Genomic DNA, 18,643 nt, shown 5'->3' on the forward strand with positions numbered 1-18,643 from the left:
AGTATTTTCCCCATGGTATTTGAAAACAATTATATGCAACAAAAGAAAATTATTCACGGTAAGTAACCTTCGAGAATAATTAATGATAAAGTTACGAATCCTATATTTATTTTAAACTTAGTTGGGAGGATGTCACACGATCCGTATGTAATCTCAAGTTCAAGTTCACAAAGGCATTAATTTTTCATTCCTGATGAAACAACCGTAAACCAGCCAACTAGTCACACAATACGTAATATGAGGTTACTTCATGATATTAATAATATATTATATCACGAATGACATGAGAAATTCTGAAATGGCGATTTATACGGATACTGCCATGATTCTCTACTGTCTCGTTATATAAACGCGAACGGTGGCAGTGAACGGGATGGACACATCGGTTAATAGTTAACAAGTATCATAATAATTCTGTTTCATTACTTTAACGAACTGTGGAGGAATTTTGTAAATGCAGCTAAAATATGTCGATAATTGTTCTGTAGCCAGTAAGGAATCTTTCTTCTTCCAGATACAAATGGTACTTCAACGGAAAGGAGATCACATCTACTAACTATGTGAAAGTAGACAGTACAACCGGCAACCTGACTATACCCAGCTTCACAAACAGAGAACAAGGGGAGTACCAGTGTGGAGGGGAGAATAATGTTGGTCCGGGTGTGTACCCATTAGCCATGTCACCCGTTACCACCCTAAAAGAAATCGGTGAGTTATTCCCCTTTGATTACAGAGCTCATTACCGCTTTTCGTGCTATAAGCTGTCGATAAAATAAGTGAACACTCAAGTACAAAACTATAACATCTTAAAGACCTGATGAAGCGAATTCTTTGTATTAGCATAGAAATAGAGAACGTCTTTCTCTATTTCTTCGGTATTAGTCTGTCTCACAGTCCCCGAACCAAGCTAATTTCTACCTTGTCCTCTCCGCAATGCTGAGCAAAGCAAGTTGAGATTTTTTCAGGTTCTGGAATGTCCCTACGCACTGGGCCTCCTTGTCAGTTTAAATCGGTTTAATTGTTATTATCAAAATTATATATATTCAGGGACTAAGCATTGGTCCAGCTTTGTATGAGTGATGTGCATCGGTGCATGAAATCATTGCAAATTTATGGAAACATCGGCTAATAAAGGCATGGAGGATGTTTTCAGATTGATTTCACAATACACAGACAGACCAGACAGACACACAGACAGACAGACAGACAGACTACACACACACACACACACACACACACACACACACACACACACAAACAAACACACGCAAATGTGTATAATACATGCTTGGAAATTAGTCTGAAATAACTCACTTTGGAAAGTAAAAGAATTCACATGAGACATGAGAAATGCGGGAAAATCTTGTTTCTTATCACAAATTATGTTCAACATGTGAAGCTGTAGTTTAGATTTTCTAGTTAAACAGATTGTTCATGGGTGCAGTTGTCCCAAACCTGACCTCAGTAATCTATGAATTGCAAACTACATGATTTATGTATGTAACTTCTGTTTACGTCTTAAGCGATATTATTTTATTTATAAAACAGTTGACAGTCGAAAATTACAGTCTGTATCGTCTACAGTATCATTCCTGTATATTATGAACATCAAAGGTGCCAGTACAGAACTCTGAGGTACACCAACTACCGTTAGTACTAGTTTAAGATTATAAGTGTGTCTTCTAATTACTGCTTGCTGGTAACTTTCAGCTTTGGTTGCAACTTGTATAAATACGTAGGTAGGAGTGAATCATGCAGATTTGATATTTGTTATTTTTTTTCAAATAGTTGTATACGTATTTGAAGAAACATTTTCCCAATATTTTCGCGGTACAGATAGTTAATACCGCAGCTCTGTCGTTGGAACATCAACATTAGCATAACCTTTCACGTGGGCACTAGTACGTAGGATATATCCACTGCTGCAACGATAATATAACAATTTGATTAAAAGGTTAGCTGGTGAAGAGCAGGCCTTCTTTAGTATGATTAACTGATAACATAATAGCCCCTACTTCCCCAGGGTCAGTACGACTATGAGATACGGCATCGTCCTTCATTACAATGCACAATCCTTTGTTTATGATGTGAAAAACACGTCCTTTTATTGAGCATATCCTGTTTGACCTAATCATAGTATTGCGGTTTTAAGTTCTGAAAGGCTGGGCTGACAGCGGCGCTAAACCAAAACCCGTCAATGGGTCGGAGGGGAGATACGCTCGTCTTGAGTGTGGTGATGTTCCAGCGAGCGATCCCCCAGCACGCTTCATGTGGTTCCGTCAAGGAGTGGATGGCGCCCAGGAACAAATTAAAGAAGGCGACAGAATCTATATTGACGAAAAAGGTAATGCTGCATGATTTCTATTCTTGTGATTATATGAACCCGGGTGTATTTAACCTACATCAGCGTGTTTACAACAATGATTCAGACACCTCAGGGTCCCAATGCCCAAAGTGTTCATAACCTTACGACTTAGCTTAACTCAACAGTTCATCATGGGTTTACGAATGTCGTGGCGCTAGGAACGTGTAATGGATCGGGACCCAGGGGTGTGGTTTTCAGGGAGAAGGTTTGTATCACTTTGATGAAACCAGTAAGCAAGGGCATGGTGGTGACAGACCAAGGATCACTTAGTGACAGGCCATGGATTATTTGATGACAGATCGTGGAACATATGGTTACAGACTATGGTTCAAACGGAGACAGACCAAAGATCACACTGTCATAGACCATGGATCACATGGCGACAGGCCATGGATCATATGGCGACAGACCATGGATCATATTGTGACAGGCCGTTGATCACATAGCGACATAGCGACAGACCATAGCGACAGAGCATGGATCACACAGTGACAGACGATAGTTCACATGCTGAAAGACGACCGATCACAAGTGGTTCAAATCTGGACCAACCGTCGGACGCCTTCTAGACATTGTCAAATGAGTCGTAGTAAGACCACCCTGTTGTCATTGAACGTTTTGTCACTGAATGTTAATTGCTCGAAAAATGGACTCTTGTGGAGACTGCTTAAGAATACAGGAAAGGTTTTGTTGCTTTATAAAATCTAACAGAGTTGATGACGAGTAGACGCAGACCAATCTTAAGGATCAGCATTTTGACAGGGCCATGCCTGCGAGTATCCTGCTGGGGCTTATCAGAAACGTATTTTTACTATAGATTGATCGCCAACGGAGACGAGTTGTTCTATACGATGTTTCTGTATACTCATTCATAATCATCATTTAGCATATATACAAGGATAATATTATAAGTTTTAAAATCAAAGGGATGAGCTTCCTAATCATCAAGTTTAACGTACGAGGGTTGGCTGAAAAGTTCTAAGCCTCACTGTGAAAAAAAGTTACAAAGTCCATGTTTGTAATATATTTTTCAACATAGTCCCCTTCCAAGTTCACACACTTTTGCCAGCGATGCTGCAAGGCCCGAATCCCGGTCAGGAAGAAATCTTCTTCAGCTACCCTAAAAAAATCAGTCACAGCGGAAATGACGTCATCATTACTTGCAAAATGGCGACCGGCGAGTTCCTTTTTCATTTTGGGGAACAGGTGGAAGTCAGAAGGAGCCAAATCAGGTGAATAAGGAGGATGGTCAATGAGTTCAAAGCCACAATCGCGGATTGTTGACATGGCCACCACCGATTTATGAACAGGCGCATTGTCTTGGTGGAAGTGGACACCTTTAGCGATCATCCCTCGTCGTTTGGCTGTGATTGCTTCTCGCAACTGGTGCAGTAGATCAGCATAGTATCTGCCGTTGATAGTTTGACCTTTTTCAAGATAATCAATGAGCAGAATACCCCTGGAATCCCAAAAGACTGATGCCATCACCTTTTCAGCTGAAGGAACAGACTTGGCTTTCTTCGGAGCTGGTGAATCAGGATGCTTCCACTGTTTTGACTGTAGTTTTGTTTCTGGTTGAAAGTGATGTATCCAGGTCTCATCCATGGTTACAAATCGTGCCACAAAATCATCGGGATCTGCTTCAAAACGACGCAAATTGTCAAGGGGCGTCTGGAACCTGACACGTTTCTGTTCTGCTGTCAAGAACTTTGGCACCCATCTTGCAGAAACTTTAGTCATTCCTAATTCGTTGTTGATAATATGCTCAACCCTCTCATGAGAGATGCCCACTACACTAGCAATATGTCGAGTAGTGAATCGTCGATCATCCATCAACATATCGAGCACTCGCGTGATGTTTTTTGGAGTGGTTGCTGTTGAAGGCCTTCCTGAGCGTGGGTCATCATCAAGGCTTTGTCTGCCACGCTTAAATTCTGCAGCCCACTTCTTTACTGTGGAAAATGAAGGAGCATCATCCCCTAGAGTGGAGACCATGTCAGCATGTATCTGTGTTGGGGACATCCCTTTCTTTTGCAAGTACTTGATGACTGCCCTTTATTCAGTTTTGTCCATTTCTGATGATTTCAGAGAGTAGGTGTACCAAAAGAGCTGTAGTTGAGGTAAAACTATTAGTACGTTTGTAGTTCTTGTGTCTATGATTCACTAAATGATTGTCCTCATTGGTGGCAAACACCTGTCTCTACCTGGTGAGGAAAAACCACTCAGGCTTAGAACTTTTCAGCCAACCCTCGTATAAATTTTTAAAGTGATAAAGGTGGAGGAACAAATTTTATGGATGATCAACTTCTTTATTTTCACAATGGAGACGTTTCGGTATGGGTTCTTATACCGTTTTCAAGCAATGCCTCTAAAACAGTCAAGGGAATGAGTTTCCTAATCATCATTCATCACATATACAAGAAAGTCATCACAAGTAATAATCATTTACCACATATACAAGGATACTGTCATGACCTCTTAATTTAAAGGGTCACTGCATTTCATCTACTTGGAAATGGCCGACCAGACAGCTGTTGATATATACAAGTGCGCCATGTACATTGACAACCCCGACAACATCCAGCTGGGCAGTCCAAACAAGCTGACAGTTAAAGCGATAGATGGTGAGGATTGTCCTTTAAATCCGTCTCTTGTCAATCCGTCAGTGTATTCGATTTATAGAAAAAAAGTGGCATTTTTAAGACGCAGTTGCTGGTTTAAAGCAGCAGTATACATGTTGCAGTTAGACATGGCGTTCTAGAATATTTATAGTCGGTACTGAATAATGGTAGATTACTCTATAAAAAGCTTGTTAGAAGTTAACCCCTCTCAAATTTTATGAAAAGGGTTTTCTTATTCTAAATAATAACCTAATGTTAGGTCTACTGTGATGCTAAATGTCGTGCATATTCTTTGTTTTGCTTGTTAGTTGCTTGACGCCGCATTCGGAAATATTCCAGGTATATGGCGGCGGTTTGTAAGTAGACCAGACAATCCAGTGATGACATGTGTGAACCATCCAAGTCAGTTAACCTGACCATCAGATCCCGTTACTCTGTTTTGCTAAGGGGTTACTGACCCGGATTTTTGCGTTTGTAATAATAAACAATGCGAAAGGTATGTAAGTGAGAGAGATCTTGTGGACAATTATTCTGATATGCTGTTCCACGAAATCGGTTTTTATTGTAGTCAAACCTCAAGTGCCTCCAAAGTCTGTCTACAAGACCGTCAATCCTCAGTTTCTCATAGGCCAGGTTGCTGAAATGGAGTGTGTTTTCAGCGGATTGTAAGTATCAGCAATTCCGTAACATTAGAAGGATGCGCTGTGGATATATGACTGAACTAAGTACATGTAATAGAAACTTCACGTATACTGTGTCCTGCACGATAGTGCTGACAAAGCTCCCATACACAATAACTGATTGCGTTGTGGAAGAACATAGTAAACTAGCAAGTACGATTACTAAAATTAAAAGAATCATATTTTGGGAAGACTTTAAGAAATTATAAATCTCAAACTTCAAGAAACACGATTTCAGTCGTCAGGGACCACGTCATCTACCTCGGAATCACGTTGAGAGAAGCATGCAATATATGGCTGTAGACATTACATGATGTTAGGTACATGTATATCGATAAGTCACGGGAGCGAATTGTTGGGCGGGGAAATGGACACACCTGAGAAAAGAACACTAAATACATACAAATTGTACAAGTACAAGTACTAACATTACAATCCGTCATTTATTCGTTCATTGATCATCGAATGTGCATGATCAAAGGTATTGTAGCCTATTAATACACAACAAAAATAAAACAACATAGCCTATGCTGATGGTTTAAAGTTGGGCTGATGATACATTACATCAGCCGTTCATTAGTGATTTATTTAACTGATCATATACTGGAAGGACTACATGTACTTCGAATCGATAGGGTCTTGTCGTGTGCTTTATGAAAAGCTCATCAACTTCAAGAATGCCGATCAAACATTTGGTTGATTTACCCGTCCAAGACTGCGTCTTTCAGGTGTTTAATGATTTGAAATAGAGCTATTTTCAAGCTGTAATTTTACGATGAAGTGTCATGTGTTTTTATTACTGTCCTATATGTGAAGCCCTATGCCGTCTGTCCAGTGGCTGGATTTGCGGAAAGAACCTATCACAACCAACAGAAAGTACAGACTTGTCAAGAACAACATGAAGCTGCAGATCATTAATATAACAGAGAATGACGAAGGCATTTATACTTGCACCGGGACCAGTTCCACTAAGGTTGAAGAGACCATCTTCCTGGACGTAACATGTAGGTTGTCATAAGCTATTCCTCAACATACTATTTGGTGACCCCATTGGATTACTGCTTTAATCGAAGTGTGATCCTTGGTGAACAAGGCGTTGGTTCCAACAGATATGTGATGAACCTGTTTAGGATGATTTATGATTGTGGGGTTTAATAAGTGTAGACAGAGCGTTGATGTCGGTGTGATAGGTCTTGTGAAAGTGTTCAAGGATTGAATGGTTGACTGACGAATTGGTCCTCGCCAAACCTAGCAATGTGCCAGCTATATGGCGGTGGGCTGTAAATAACCGAGTCTGGCCCAGACAACCCACTGTTCAACAACATGAGCATCAATCTACGATGACATGTGTCAACCAAGTCAGCGAACCTGACCACCTGATCCTGTTAGTCGCCTCTTACGGCAAGCATGGGTTACTAAAGATCAAGGGACTGATGATGAGGGTGCTGGACCGATTGTGACGACTGTGATAATATGATTTCTTTGAAAGTCTTTCATGGAATGTTGGTGGATAATGTATGGTGTTATGTTTTGAGAATTTTGTGTGTGGAGATGCATTGAGGATGGTAGGGATGTGAAGCATATTTAATTATAATATATCGTGTTGCAGCTGGTCCTATCTGGGAACAGAGTCTTCACAACCAGACCATTCCTGAGGGTCGAGATGCCATCTTCACTTGCAAGGCCCGTTCGGCTCGTTCCGAGGCTGAGCTGAATGCACCTGTGTGGTTAAAAAATGGGGTTGAGATCAACATCAACAACCTTCCAGGTACAGCTTACCTTCTGTTGTATGCAGTGTCGTTCTAGGCATTTTACAACGAGTGTTCGCGTCTGTGCTGTACGAATTAGGAAGTAATAACCGAAACATGGACACTCCAAGATATAAACCCTATTTGTAAAGTCATTATTGCCGTTTTGGCTGTGACACCCTGTGAATGTGTTATTGTACTGTTGTTGATATTATGTACGTATGATATTATATAATGTATGTATAGCTGTAGAATGGAATTTAGAAGTGTCAGAACACGCTTTGACAATGTATTGTCTGCTTTAGAATAAGGTCCCAATTTGGCATCCTAACAGTAACAATTCGAATCGAGGGTAAGACCATGGCAGTAAAGAATATAACACTGAACACTAAAAATCATAGTCCAAGTACAGTGCTAAGTTGAAGCATGGGTTTTGCAATTCTAGAGACTGGAAAGATGGAGTTCAGCGACCGTTACCGTGTTGTGACCGTAAGAGACCTGAAGAAGCCAGGCGACATCATGTGCCTCCAGTGCCGGGTAACCAACTCATTTGGCTCGGAGTTCGCTAATGGTTGTCTCAATGTCATTGGTAAGTCAGTTCGACCTTAACAACATATTCTCAAATCACGAAAGCGTGCTCAATAACAGGGTGTTCAATATTAAGAAAATGAATAGACAACATGATCGTGGAAGAATCGAGATTTCATATCTCACCACCACTATGATACCTAACGGGATATACATCAAACTTTCTTTATTAATCAATATGGCGGCGGAGAAGCTGAGTGGTTAAGAGCGTTTGCTCGTCACGCCGAAGACACGGGTTCGATTCTCCACATGGGTACAATGTGTCAAGCCCATTTCAGATGTCATATTGCTTTAATATTTCTAAAAGCGGCTCTATTAAGCAGTTTGAGGCTGATCCGTACACATTACGGTGAATGGACTTTGTTTACATCCGTGTAGTTTGTTCGTAAAGCAATGTTTCAGTGTAAGAAATATGTATGCTTTTCTAGAGCCAATCAAAGTGACTACCCATCCCCCGCTTAGGCAGGGTATTACGAAAGGTGATCTGGTGAACCTAACTGTGAGGGGAACCACAGACCCGGGCATGACCCTCAGGTACAGATGGGAATTCAAGAATCAAACCTATTACGCCGACCTACCCCCACACGTGATCTACGACGACGTCTCAGACCAAACCTACATCAACACTACGAGTCTGAGCGATGAGGAGTACAAACAGATTGAAGGAAATTATAGCCGAGTGTTGTACCACAACTTTGAAACTCGTCCTGTAGTCATTGAAATTGTCCTAGAGGATTGGATAGGTGGGTCACTCTGTTTGTTTGTTTCAGTTCGACATAAGACAAAATCAAACCCTAATCACTGATGACTCGTAACATTAGGATCCTTTTTCTAACAATTTAACTTGTTGTAATACAGGGATTTTCTTTCCAAAAGCGATGTGAGGTGGTAACAATCAACAAGAGAACAGGGTTAAGATTGTTGAAACATTAGTTTGAGAGTTAAGTGGTGCAAACAACACTTTATGCTTACTATTTGACAGTGGTGTAAAACAACACTTTATGCTTACTAATTGAGACTGGTGTAGCACAACACTTTATGCTTACTGATTGAGAGTGGCGTAAAACAACAGCTTTCGTTCACTATTAAGACTGGTGTAAAACAACACTTTACACATTTTCCCACTCATTATTTGAGAGAAATGTGAAGCAACACTTTACCGGTTACTATTTCAGACTGGCGTAAAACAACACTATCCAATTCACCACATGAGTGTAGTGTGCAACAACCCTTTACACTCATTATTGGAGACCGGTGTAAAACAGCACTACCCCATTCACTATTTGAGTGTGGTGTACAACACCACTTTACACTCATTATTGAAGACCTGTGTAAAACAACATGATCCCATTCACTATTTGTGTGTGGTGTCAAACAGCGTTTTCTGCCTCACTATTTGAGTGTGGTGTCAAAAACAGCATTTCCCCCCTCGCTGACTGTTTGAGTACAACAACATTGTCGAACAGTGTGCTGTAAACGTAAGATGTGGCGTAGTGTAAAACAACAGCGTTATATAAAGTTCCAGTTTCATAACCAGTGCTTTTACTTAGTGTAAAACAACAGCGTTATATAAAGTTCCAGTTTCATAATCAGTGCTCTGGTTTCCAGTTGCACCTGTAGTGGTTGCTGCGGCTGGGGTGCCGATCTGGGTCATCATCCTACTGATACTCCTCCTCATCATCATCATCCTCCTCATCATCTGCTGTTGTTGCTACCAGAAGAAGAAAGATCGTGGAGCTTACAAAGGTAGGCCTTTCACTGCCTCAAACAGAGCATGTCGCCCCTACTATTGTTCAGGGTTTTGGTTGGATCAGTGGAAGAGCGTTCGCTCGCAAAAACTAAAAATCCGGATTCGATTCCCAACATTAATATACTCTCATAAACCCATCTGTGGTGTTCTTCGTAAGGATCCCTGTGTATGAAAGGAAACAGGAAGACGATTTCTTGTCGTTCTGTATTTTAAAAACAGACTTGAAAGTCATTTATGGTTATTTTCAGAACAGTGAAAACAAAGGATTTGTCTTGAGAGAATGTAACAATTCTTGGCAGTAAAATCCCCGAGCAAATCAATAATAATACATTTAGGACTCACAAATATCATACTCTCATATGATTATTTACTCCTACATATATAAGAACGCTTTGTATTGGCATTATTTTGTAACCGATGAGGATGTCATCATGTTTCATATTACGGGTGATAGATCTGTGACTGGGCTTTGCAACTGAACTTTCCCTTTTGCATGCAAGCGTATTCCTACAGCTCACAGGTCACGTCGTGTGCTCGTACTATAATCTGCATTGCCTGTCGCTATTTTCAGTGTACCACACCGAGGTGAACACTGTGTATTTAAGTCCCGACAAGGATATAGAGGATTCTAAATTCCAGAACGTCACAAGCATAGAGTGAGTATATACCTTCGGAACACAAAGGATTCATTCTCCATTCTAAGTGAGGATCCAGTTTGTGTACTAACTGTTTGAGGGACGGCGTTACCGGTAGGACATGGTTACTATTTCCGTCAACGCCTGATGTCATCACCGATTTTCACTGAACCGTTTGAATAATTTTGATGAATCGATCAACTTTTATTATCTGTTTCTGATTTTGTAAAACAGCACATGAGAAAAAGCAGCCCATGCTTGTCGTAAGAGGCGACTAACGAGATCGGGTGGTCAGACTCTGACATGGTTGACACATCGTCGTATCCTAACAGCTGTTGATCACCGGGTTGTCTGGTTCAGACTCGATTATTTGCAGACCGTTGTCATATAGCTGAAATATTCCTGTGTGCGGCGTTAGACAATAAGACAAAACAAACTCACCTTCCATCATCTTGTAGAAAGACCTTCTCACTTTCAGCCCTGAAGAAGACGAGTCAGTTAAGAAAACTCTCAACCCCAACTATGAACTGAGCGATGACGATATGGACTCCCTAGACGGATACGCCGGAGGTAAATCCAACGCCGCGTATTTCAGCGACGACGCCTCATTTGTAGGACAGTATGCCACTAGAGCGAGTCAGGATCTCTGAGGTCGTTGCGGTGATTGAAATACTTGGAAACATATCGACTTTCTGGGCAGCTGAACTAAATGGGTCGATGAGGCTGATGTTGAAATGTCATTGTTGGGTTTTGGTTGCCAAATGAACATACTACAGTAAGATACATGGCAATCAAATCAAGTTCATGTTTATGTGTTAGGATACCAAATCAACATATTTGGATGTCCGTTAACTTGGTATTCTATATTTTAGGCAGTCAATTCATTTCATCATTCATTTCAATTTTTGCTACAAAAATAACTTTATATATTTAATGTCTGTCTATGACCTTAGTCAGTATTACACACTGCATCTCAAAATTCACTCATTTGTTTGGAGACATTTTGCCACCATACACAACATGCAAAAGATACGTTTAGCATTTTCATTATTTTCAACGGAAGTTGTCTCTTGATTTTCATATGTTGATGAGTATTTCACTATTTTTTGTTTCTTTCCACAAAATGCAGCATTTACATTGACACAAATCTATGAAATATCTTCTAAAAGCACGTCATAAGTAATGCCATGTTTTACAGGAGAGATTTTTATGGATAGCAACTTCTTGGGTTTATTTTCACGACGTTTCGGGGCTTATCGTAGCCCCCTCGTCAAGGTGAGCTGAACTGAACAGTAAGGCTTAACTGTTAACTCTGCACATGATCTCACAATCCTTATGACGTCACAATTCTATGACAACATGATACCAGTAGTTAACAGGAATACTATGACAACATAATAGAATCAGTAGTGAATGGGTGCTATCCATAAAAATTTGTCCTGTATTACTACGCCAACTTCTAAATGCCTTTGAAGAATCACAATGCCATGCTTGTTTTCATTATCACTGACTGACGTTCCAACAGTCTCTGAGAACTCCACCTTGAAACTGTTCACTACATTCGTACATCGTACATCCACATCAACACATATGTCGGCGTATTATATATATTTTATATGATTTGAACGCGATAAATATGAATAATGTGTGAAATACTATGTTCAGCATTTACTTACACGCCATCGAATATGAAACGAGCAGTACATGACTTCTTTGAGTGGCATTTTAGAAGTTGGGAAGTACAAAACTTACAAACTTTATGGATAGCAATTTCTTTATTGCGAGAGTGCGGCGTTTCCATACAGATTCTTGTACCGTTGCACCGCAGGAATGACAGTACATGGGAGAAAATAAACAGCTTGATTCACAAAACTGCAAACATTAGTGTCCATCTAGCCCAAAACGGTTTTTGAAAAAAAAATGATATTCCTACAAGTCTTCTATTTTCCCATTTCGTTTATATTTATCTTACTCAAAACCTTGCACTGCTTTAGATAAAACCCGTGCACGATAGTTGTGCTTTTCTTACCGACATTCATTGAGAAGCATGAGCATGTAATAAAATATATTACATTAATGTAGAAAGTCTTAACTCTTGTTTTGTACACATTTATCAAATTTCAAACACAAGTGCCTATATTTTATTTCATCAGGCCCAACTAGCTCCAAGTAGTGTACAAGCCTTGGAGCAGAAACACAGGCAGCAGGTTTGTCCACGGTTTATGGACTGTCCACAAGTATTGGACGTAATATGCGGTATTCAGCAAGGAATGTTTAAATGGATATTCGGAGGTCAATTTCCATCCATCACAAAAATTGTCGAACGTCTGAATATTCAGGTGCGAGGCTATTTCCAATGTTTGCTATCATTTTAGTTTGTCATTTTAGTATGTCAAACAATATGATATTTTTGTTAATATAATGTCTTATTTAAAATGTTTCACTTATTTAAGAATAGTTGACTTGTTTCCCATGATGTGCCTGTGGACCCCGTGCCTATGAGTCTGTCCAAGAAATGATTTAGATATTGTCTTTTGAGTTTCTGTGTATTCCAAAGAGGATCATTCTAGTTCAGGACAATAAGATCCGACTTCAACGACCCTAACCTGTAAGAGAAGAGATCAGGTGGACAGGTTCGTTGACTAGGCTGATCGATTAGATGACCAGATGTTCATGATATCAGTCTCTGGATTGTCCTTCCGATACTGAAGTGTTTAGAGATGGCCATGGTGTAGCTGCGTGAAGTAAAGAAACAAACAGGACATAATTTCCTGCCTCATTGTGTATGTGGTGTTCCACGATCAAGCACAACACTGTAGGTCTGGATATAGTTAGTTAGCGTGTATTTGTTAGTCTCTGGTACCTTGCTTATCGACACTGCATGTTGTTATGGGATAAATACCTATAGATAGATAACTATTAATACTGCTGTGCTTATGATATTAGCTCTCCATTTTTCACCTTATCCCGTAATAAAGATTGTCTAATAGAATCATTTGTATGGCTACCACACACTTACTGTGTGTTTACACTGCCATCATGTTAACGATATGCCCTCCGTGTATATATCTCCATAATACATGTGCGAAAGGTGTTAACCATATGGTGACGATATGAACAGTTTGTTGATGTTATATGGTTCATTTCGATTATCATTGTGCAATGCTTCCTAGGCTTGAGTTACACAGTATTACTAAATAGGTTAGTTCATTGTTACGTTGAACATGTTCGATAAATCGATGATGTCGAATGTCTTTTTCTATAGTGACAGGTCTGTCACGTTTCTCGAATAAAACATTTTACAATGGCTATTGAGTTTTTTGTAAATGATGAATTGTAAGATTGTGATTGTACGCGAACTTACTGCGGAAATAAAAGTGAAATGAAAAGTGGACTCGCTTACCTTATTTATTTACACTATACTACCAATGATGTTGTGTGTGTTAGAGTAGAAGTATCAGGCAGCAGACAGGTCGGGGAAACAAACAGCAAACAAACAAAATGAAATTTCAAACAAGGCTTGCTCTGCACAATGGTGAACATGGATACACTGAAAGGAATGAGTGAGTTTTACGCCGCAATATTCAAGGTATATGGTGGCGGTTTGTAAATAATCGTCTGGATCAGACAGTCCGGTGATCAACAGCATGAGCATCGATCTTGTGCAGTTGGGAACGGATGACATATGTCAACCAAGTCGACGAGCCTGTCTAACCGATCCCGTTAGTCGTCTCTTTCAACAAGCATTGGTTAGTGAAGGCCAATATTCTAACCCGGACCTTCCGGTGTCTGAGATGAATGAGGGTGTAGGAGAATATGAGCATTTACGCGTGATTGGACGTGTTTGCGTGTGTTTTGCTATCTCTCTGCGCGTTTTGCTATCTGTGTGCGTGTTTTGTGATATGTGTGTGTTTTGCTATCTGCATGTACTCAAGTAGGTAGATCGTATCTCTGTACCCAGGTGTGTGTTCAACTAACGAAAGTAGGGGCCTTGCTGATGAGTATGGTTTTAAGCTGCTTTTAATAATATGCCTGCAATATCACGACGGGGAATCAAAGTCGGGTATTCAACATGTGAACATTCGGCATTACCACTAGGTTTTGACCACTGAGCTACCCCACCGCTCCAAGATGAAATAACGGATTTTAATTAATGCATGGGAAACCAACGTGAAAATCATCAGAGAAACCTATGGTTAAAGCTACAAGTGAGCAAGTTTCAGCAATATTCCGGTAAAATGATCGACAGGGAAACACTTGAAATGGATCTCATAAATTGTACCTTGTAGGGAATCAACCAATGTCTTCGGCGTGGAAAATGAACACTAACTAATGAATGCAATATAGTAAATGATAAACTGAGGAGGGAGTGTGTTTGCATTTCCTCCGTTTTATAAATATTCATTATTATCAGTCATTACCAAACATAAAAACACAGCTGAAAATTGTTATCAATTTATACACTTAAGGTTCAGTAATACATGGCAGTCAGGAAGAAAACCTGAATGAACATTAACGGCCCAATGCTGCAAGAAACTGTGCGTCACAAATGACAAGTGTTCCAAGGTCAAGGTCTACCATTAGCATCAATGGTTGCTTGGCATCGGCGTCCCACAGACTACACCAGATTCCGGATGAAGTGCATGGGAATGAGTTGGTACTCTTCCCTCGAGGCCACAAACAGAGCACGTAATGTCTGTGTCTAAGGGTCACGCTGTCGCACACGACGATCCAATTCGTCCCACAAATGTTCAATAGGGTTCAGATCCGGTGAACGTGAGGGCCAATCAAGAACCTGAACGTTGCTCTGGGCAAGGAAATCCCTGGTTACTCTTTCTGTGTGTGGCCGAGCGTTATCATGCTGAAGAATGACGTTATGGCGGTTCATGAAAGGAACGACATGGGGCCTGACGATTTCATCATGGTAACGTCGAGCTGCCAAATTGCCCTGGACCTGAATGAGATCTGTCCTGCCGCTGGGTGAGATGTCAGTCCAAACCATGACACTACCACCAACTAATCTGTCCACTTCCTGTACACAATTTGCAGCGTAGCATTCTTTACGACGTCGATATACGCGTGCTCTTCCGTCAGGAAGATGTAACGTGACTCTTCACTGAAGATAACAGTTCTCGACCTTTGCAATGACGATGGGTGATGTTGGACACCACTGTCTGCGTTGTTGCCGATGTTGACGTGTAAGGACAGGTCCTTGCAAAGGTCTTCTGAAACGAATCAGATCAGAAATTGTTCTGGCACTACCGATGTTGTGGATGATGCTGTGGTGAGCCTGTTCCGCAGATGTCGAAGCCGAAAAACCTGAGCGGGCGTAGTCACACGGGGTCGACCTGACCTGGGGCGATCACGTGTTGCTGCTGGTAACGATGCCAAAGTCTTGCTATGGTACTCCGTGATACATTCAGTTGCATTAGTATAAACAATGAGGGTTTTGGGCCAGGTCAAATGTAAGTCTTATACTTATCAACAGCATAGATCTAGACCGCCTTTCAAAAAACTCCAAAACAAAGAGACACAACCCGTCTCCCTTCACACAAGCCCATGGCTGCTCACTGTGCGCCGGCCTTTTCACTAAACAAATGTCTAATTGTGAATCGATCGATACTGTCTGGCTGAGAGCTGAGTCACACAGTGCACCAGCTGTACAGCTTATCAGTTAATGGAGCCTTAAAATCTGTAGGGTACTATGAGTTTCGGCAACCCCAATGCAATGGAAAAAGAGCCCAACATTTCGAGATTTTTCAATTAAATATTTGGTACCCAAGTAGGGTATAGAGCAACCTATCTATATTGCCAGAAATATGGCAACCGAAGCAACTTTCGAAAATATGGGCTTGCGAGTTGAAAAAGCGGTGGCATACCACCTCCTACTGGAAAATACCGTGGGAAGCAATTTTGTACCAGACATTGCCCACGTGGACTATCTCGATGGCAATCTTGGCAAAACAAACCTCCAACCACTGGAAGGCCTACCCACGTTTGTGGACGATATATACGTATTTGGCTATTTTCGGCGAACCGACTGTGTCTATAGAAAAGGAGCCGTGTATTGAACCATTGGAGAAAAAAGGAACAGCATCTATTGTAGTTTCCAATATAGCGAATGCAGTGCGGGAATCTTTCGAGCTAGAGGAGGGCTATATGCGAACCAAAATCGTACATACAATACAATATGCCATAGATTCGCCCCCTGCAATACGGAGCACTGTACGAAGGATCGAGAAAGAAACCAACTGTGCAGCAAAGACACAATGAGAATCTCTATACGTGGACCACCCAATACTCGGAATACTCGTAGCAAAAGTGGATGTCTCGGAAATACCTATGGAGCGAATACAAGCCAATATTTCCAAATTTGAACGATTTCTGTTGGCACATGGCTATAAAAGGGATTTCTCTGGCACCCTACAGCGAAAGTGTCTCGTGGAATACCTCCAAAGGATGCACTACTTTCGAAACCAAAGAGATCTTGCAACTGCCATGGACTGCGAGGGATCCACCACGACTGTACTTGAGTTGGAACCAAGAGTGGATATACCATGCGAACAAAAATCTTCAAGAGGGCAGTTTCCAATTTCGAAGCCGGAGAAGTACAAGAACACATCGGTGGCGATTTGGCTGACTATGCGGATTGTTCCAACGAACACCTGCTTAAAACCTTTCTCCATCCAGATGTCCAGGCTAGAGGTTGTACTCGCATAGGGGTCTCTTTGTACGGGCATAGAACCAACACCGCAATGGCAAACGATTTGGTGGACGAAGCACTAGAGCTGTTCTCGTGGGAAAACCTATTCGTTGTACAATCACCAACAAAACAGTGGGAGAATCTATCGAAATGTCTAGACCGTTGCATGGTGCTTGCAGACAGGCCCCAGGGAACCATATTCGTGGGTTGGTATGCGCACACAGGCACGGGAAGAGTATCCGGAATCCAAGTATAACCACCAACCAAACCCAACGTGGAAGACGATGCTAGATGGAACCATGCCGTAGAATGGGCTACAGCCGATTTTGGATTCCGCGCGTGTCCTCTATTCCGAGTAGACATTTTTCTGCCACAGCTACAGGAGTAGAAATAGGACCACTACGATGCAAGACGAAAGCTCCCCATACAAGAACTATATTATCTCGAAGTCGTACACCAACACAGCTATATCCCCAAGGTCCAAATCCAGATACAACGCTACCTCCAAACAAACATGTTGCTTTTGAATGGCGCGAAAAAGAGAGCAAAAATGCTATCAGTGTAGAAACTTCGAAATACGAGATAGAGGAGGTACCGGAAGTCGTGGTTGGTCGTACTATACTGTGCGGGTCGACGAGAGATCGCGAAGGACGATTGGAAGAGATTTTGCATGCTGCCAATGCAGAAGAATGGCGTAGAGATGCATTGAATCGTCTAGAGTCGATGCGAGAGGAATACACACAGAACGAAGAAAAACCTGCGGAGGAAGCCCATTACATTTATTGAGGAAAACATATTTTGGTGCATTTTGGCGAGTTGTCCCCTGACAATGGATTCAAACTCGGAAATATTTGCAGACAGCGTTCACCATAGGTATACTGATTACATAGACACCAATGATTCAAATTCGAAAGGTTACATGGAAAAATACTATGCGTTTCCTTTTTGAGTAGTTTATCTTACTACTAATGAAGTTTTGGAAAGATACTGTTTTACAAACGGTGTGCCATGTACGTTTTCCTACCTCTAGTGTTAGGAGTCGTCATACACACGGACTATAAGATCATCCTTCAACCATGAGAGGCACGGTGGAGTAGCCTAGTGGTTAATGCGTTCGCTCGTCACGTCACTGGTTCGATTTCACAAATGGATACGAATGGGCTCATTTCTGGTATCCCCTGCCGTGTTATTGCTGGACTTTTGATAAATGCGGCGTAACACTCAACACTGAGCAATTCCCAGGAACACCTGCCTATACAGTTATGTTACAAATGACAACACAGATTAGTGTAAAGTAGAATGCTGAGAGCTTTTATGGCTTGACGTTTGTGACTACAATTGGTGAGTAGATCAATCGGCCAAACTGTAGTAGTGGCAGCCAGGTGGAGGGAATTCTTGGGGTTGGTTTGATGATATCCCTGTGGGGTATGTAATGAGATGGTTGTTTATGCTATTCTGCACTGGATCATCATAGTCTTACGCTCTGACACTGCATGGCAACATTGGACCAACATAACCCCACCTTCTGACACTGCGTTTACCAACATTACCTC

The 18,643-nt window shown here is 41.3% G+C and overlaps 1 protein-coding gene across 8 annotated transcripts in view; it reads left to right on the plus strand.

Moving 5' to 3' along the window:
• LOC137278513 (neural cell adhesion molecule L1-like) overlaps positions 1-13,779 on the plus strand; it is a 29,940-nt gene extending 16,161 nt beyond the window's left edge. For 4 of the 8 annotated variants that reach the window (XM_067810886.1, XM_067810885.1, XM_067810884.1 and 1 more), the window contains 11 exons: positions 515-708; positions 2,153-2,344; positions 4,855-4,989; positions 5,555-5,651; positions 6,483-6,670; positions 7,276-7,434; positions 7,860-8,003; positions 8,431-8,745; positions 9,611-9,748; positions 10,324-10,408; positions 10,866-13,779. In XM_067810886.1, the coding sequence (XP_067666987.1) occupies positions 515-708; positions 2,153-2,344; positions 4,855-4,989; positions 5,555-5,651; positions 6,483-6,670; positions 7,276-7,434; positions 7,860-8,003; positions 8,431-8,745; positions 9,611-9,748; positions 10,324-10,408; positions 10,866-11,037 (1,819 nt within the window). In that variant the 3' untranslated portion in view covers positions 11,038-13,779. The remainder of the gene's footprint in view (positions 1-514; positions 709-2,152; positions 2,345-4,854; positions 4,990-5,554; positions 5,652-6,482; positions 6,671-7,275; positions 7,435-7,859; positions 8,004-8,430; positions 8,746-9,610; positions 9,749-10,323; positions 10,409-10,865) is intronic. The other 4 variants (XM_067810891.1, XM_067810890.1, XM_067810889.1 and 1 more) reach the window with 2 other exon arrangements.
• The last annotated feature ends 4,864 nt before the right edge of the window (positions 13,780-18,643 follow it).

Source organism: Haliotis asinina, chromosome 3 (genome assembly GCF_037392515.1).
Source record: "Haliotis asinina isolate JCU_RB_2024 chromosome 3, JCU_Hal_asi_v2, whole genome shotgun sequence".
NCBI classification, from domain to species: domain Eukaryota; kingdom Metazoa; phylum Mollusca; class Gastropoda; order Lepetellida; family Haliotidae; genus Haliotis; species Haliotis asinina.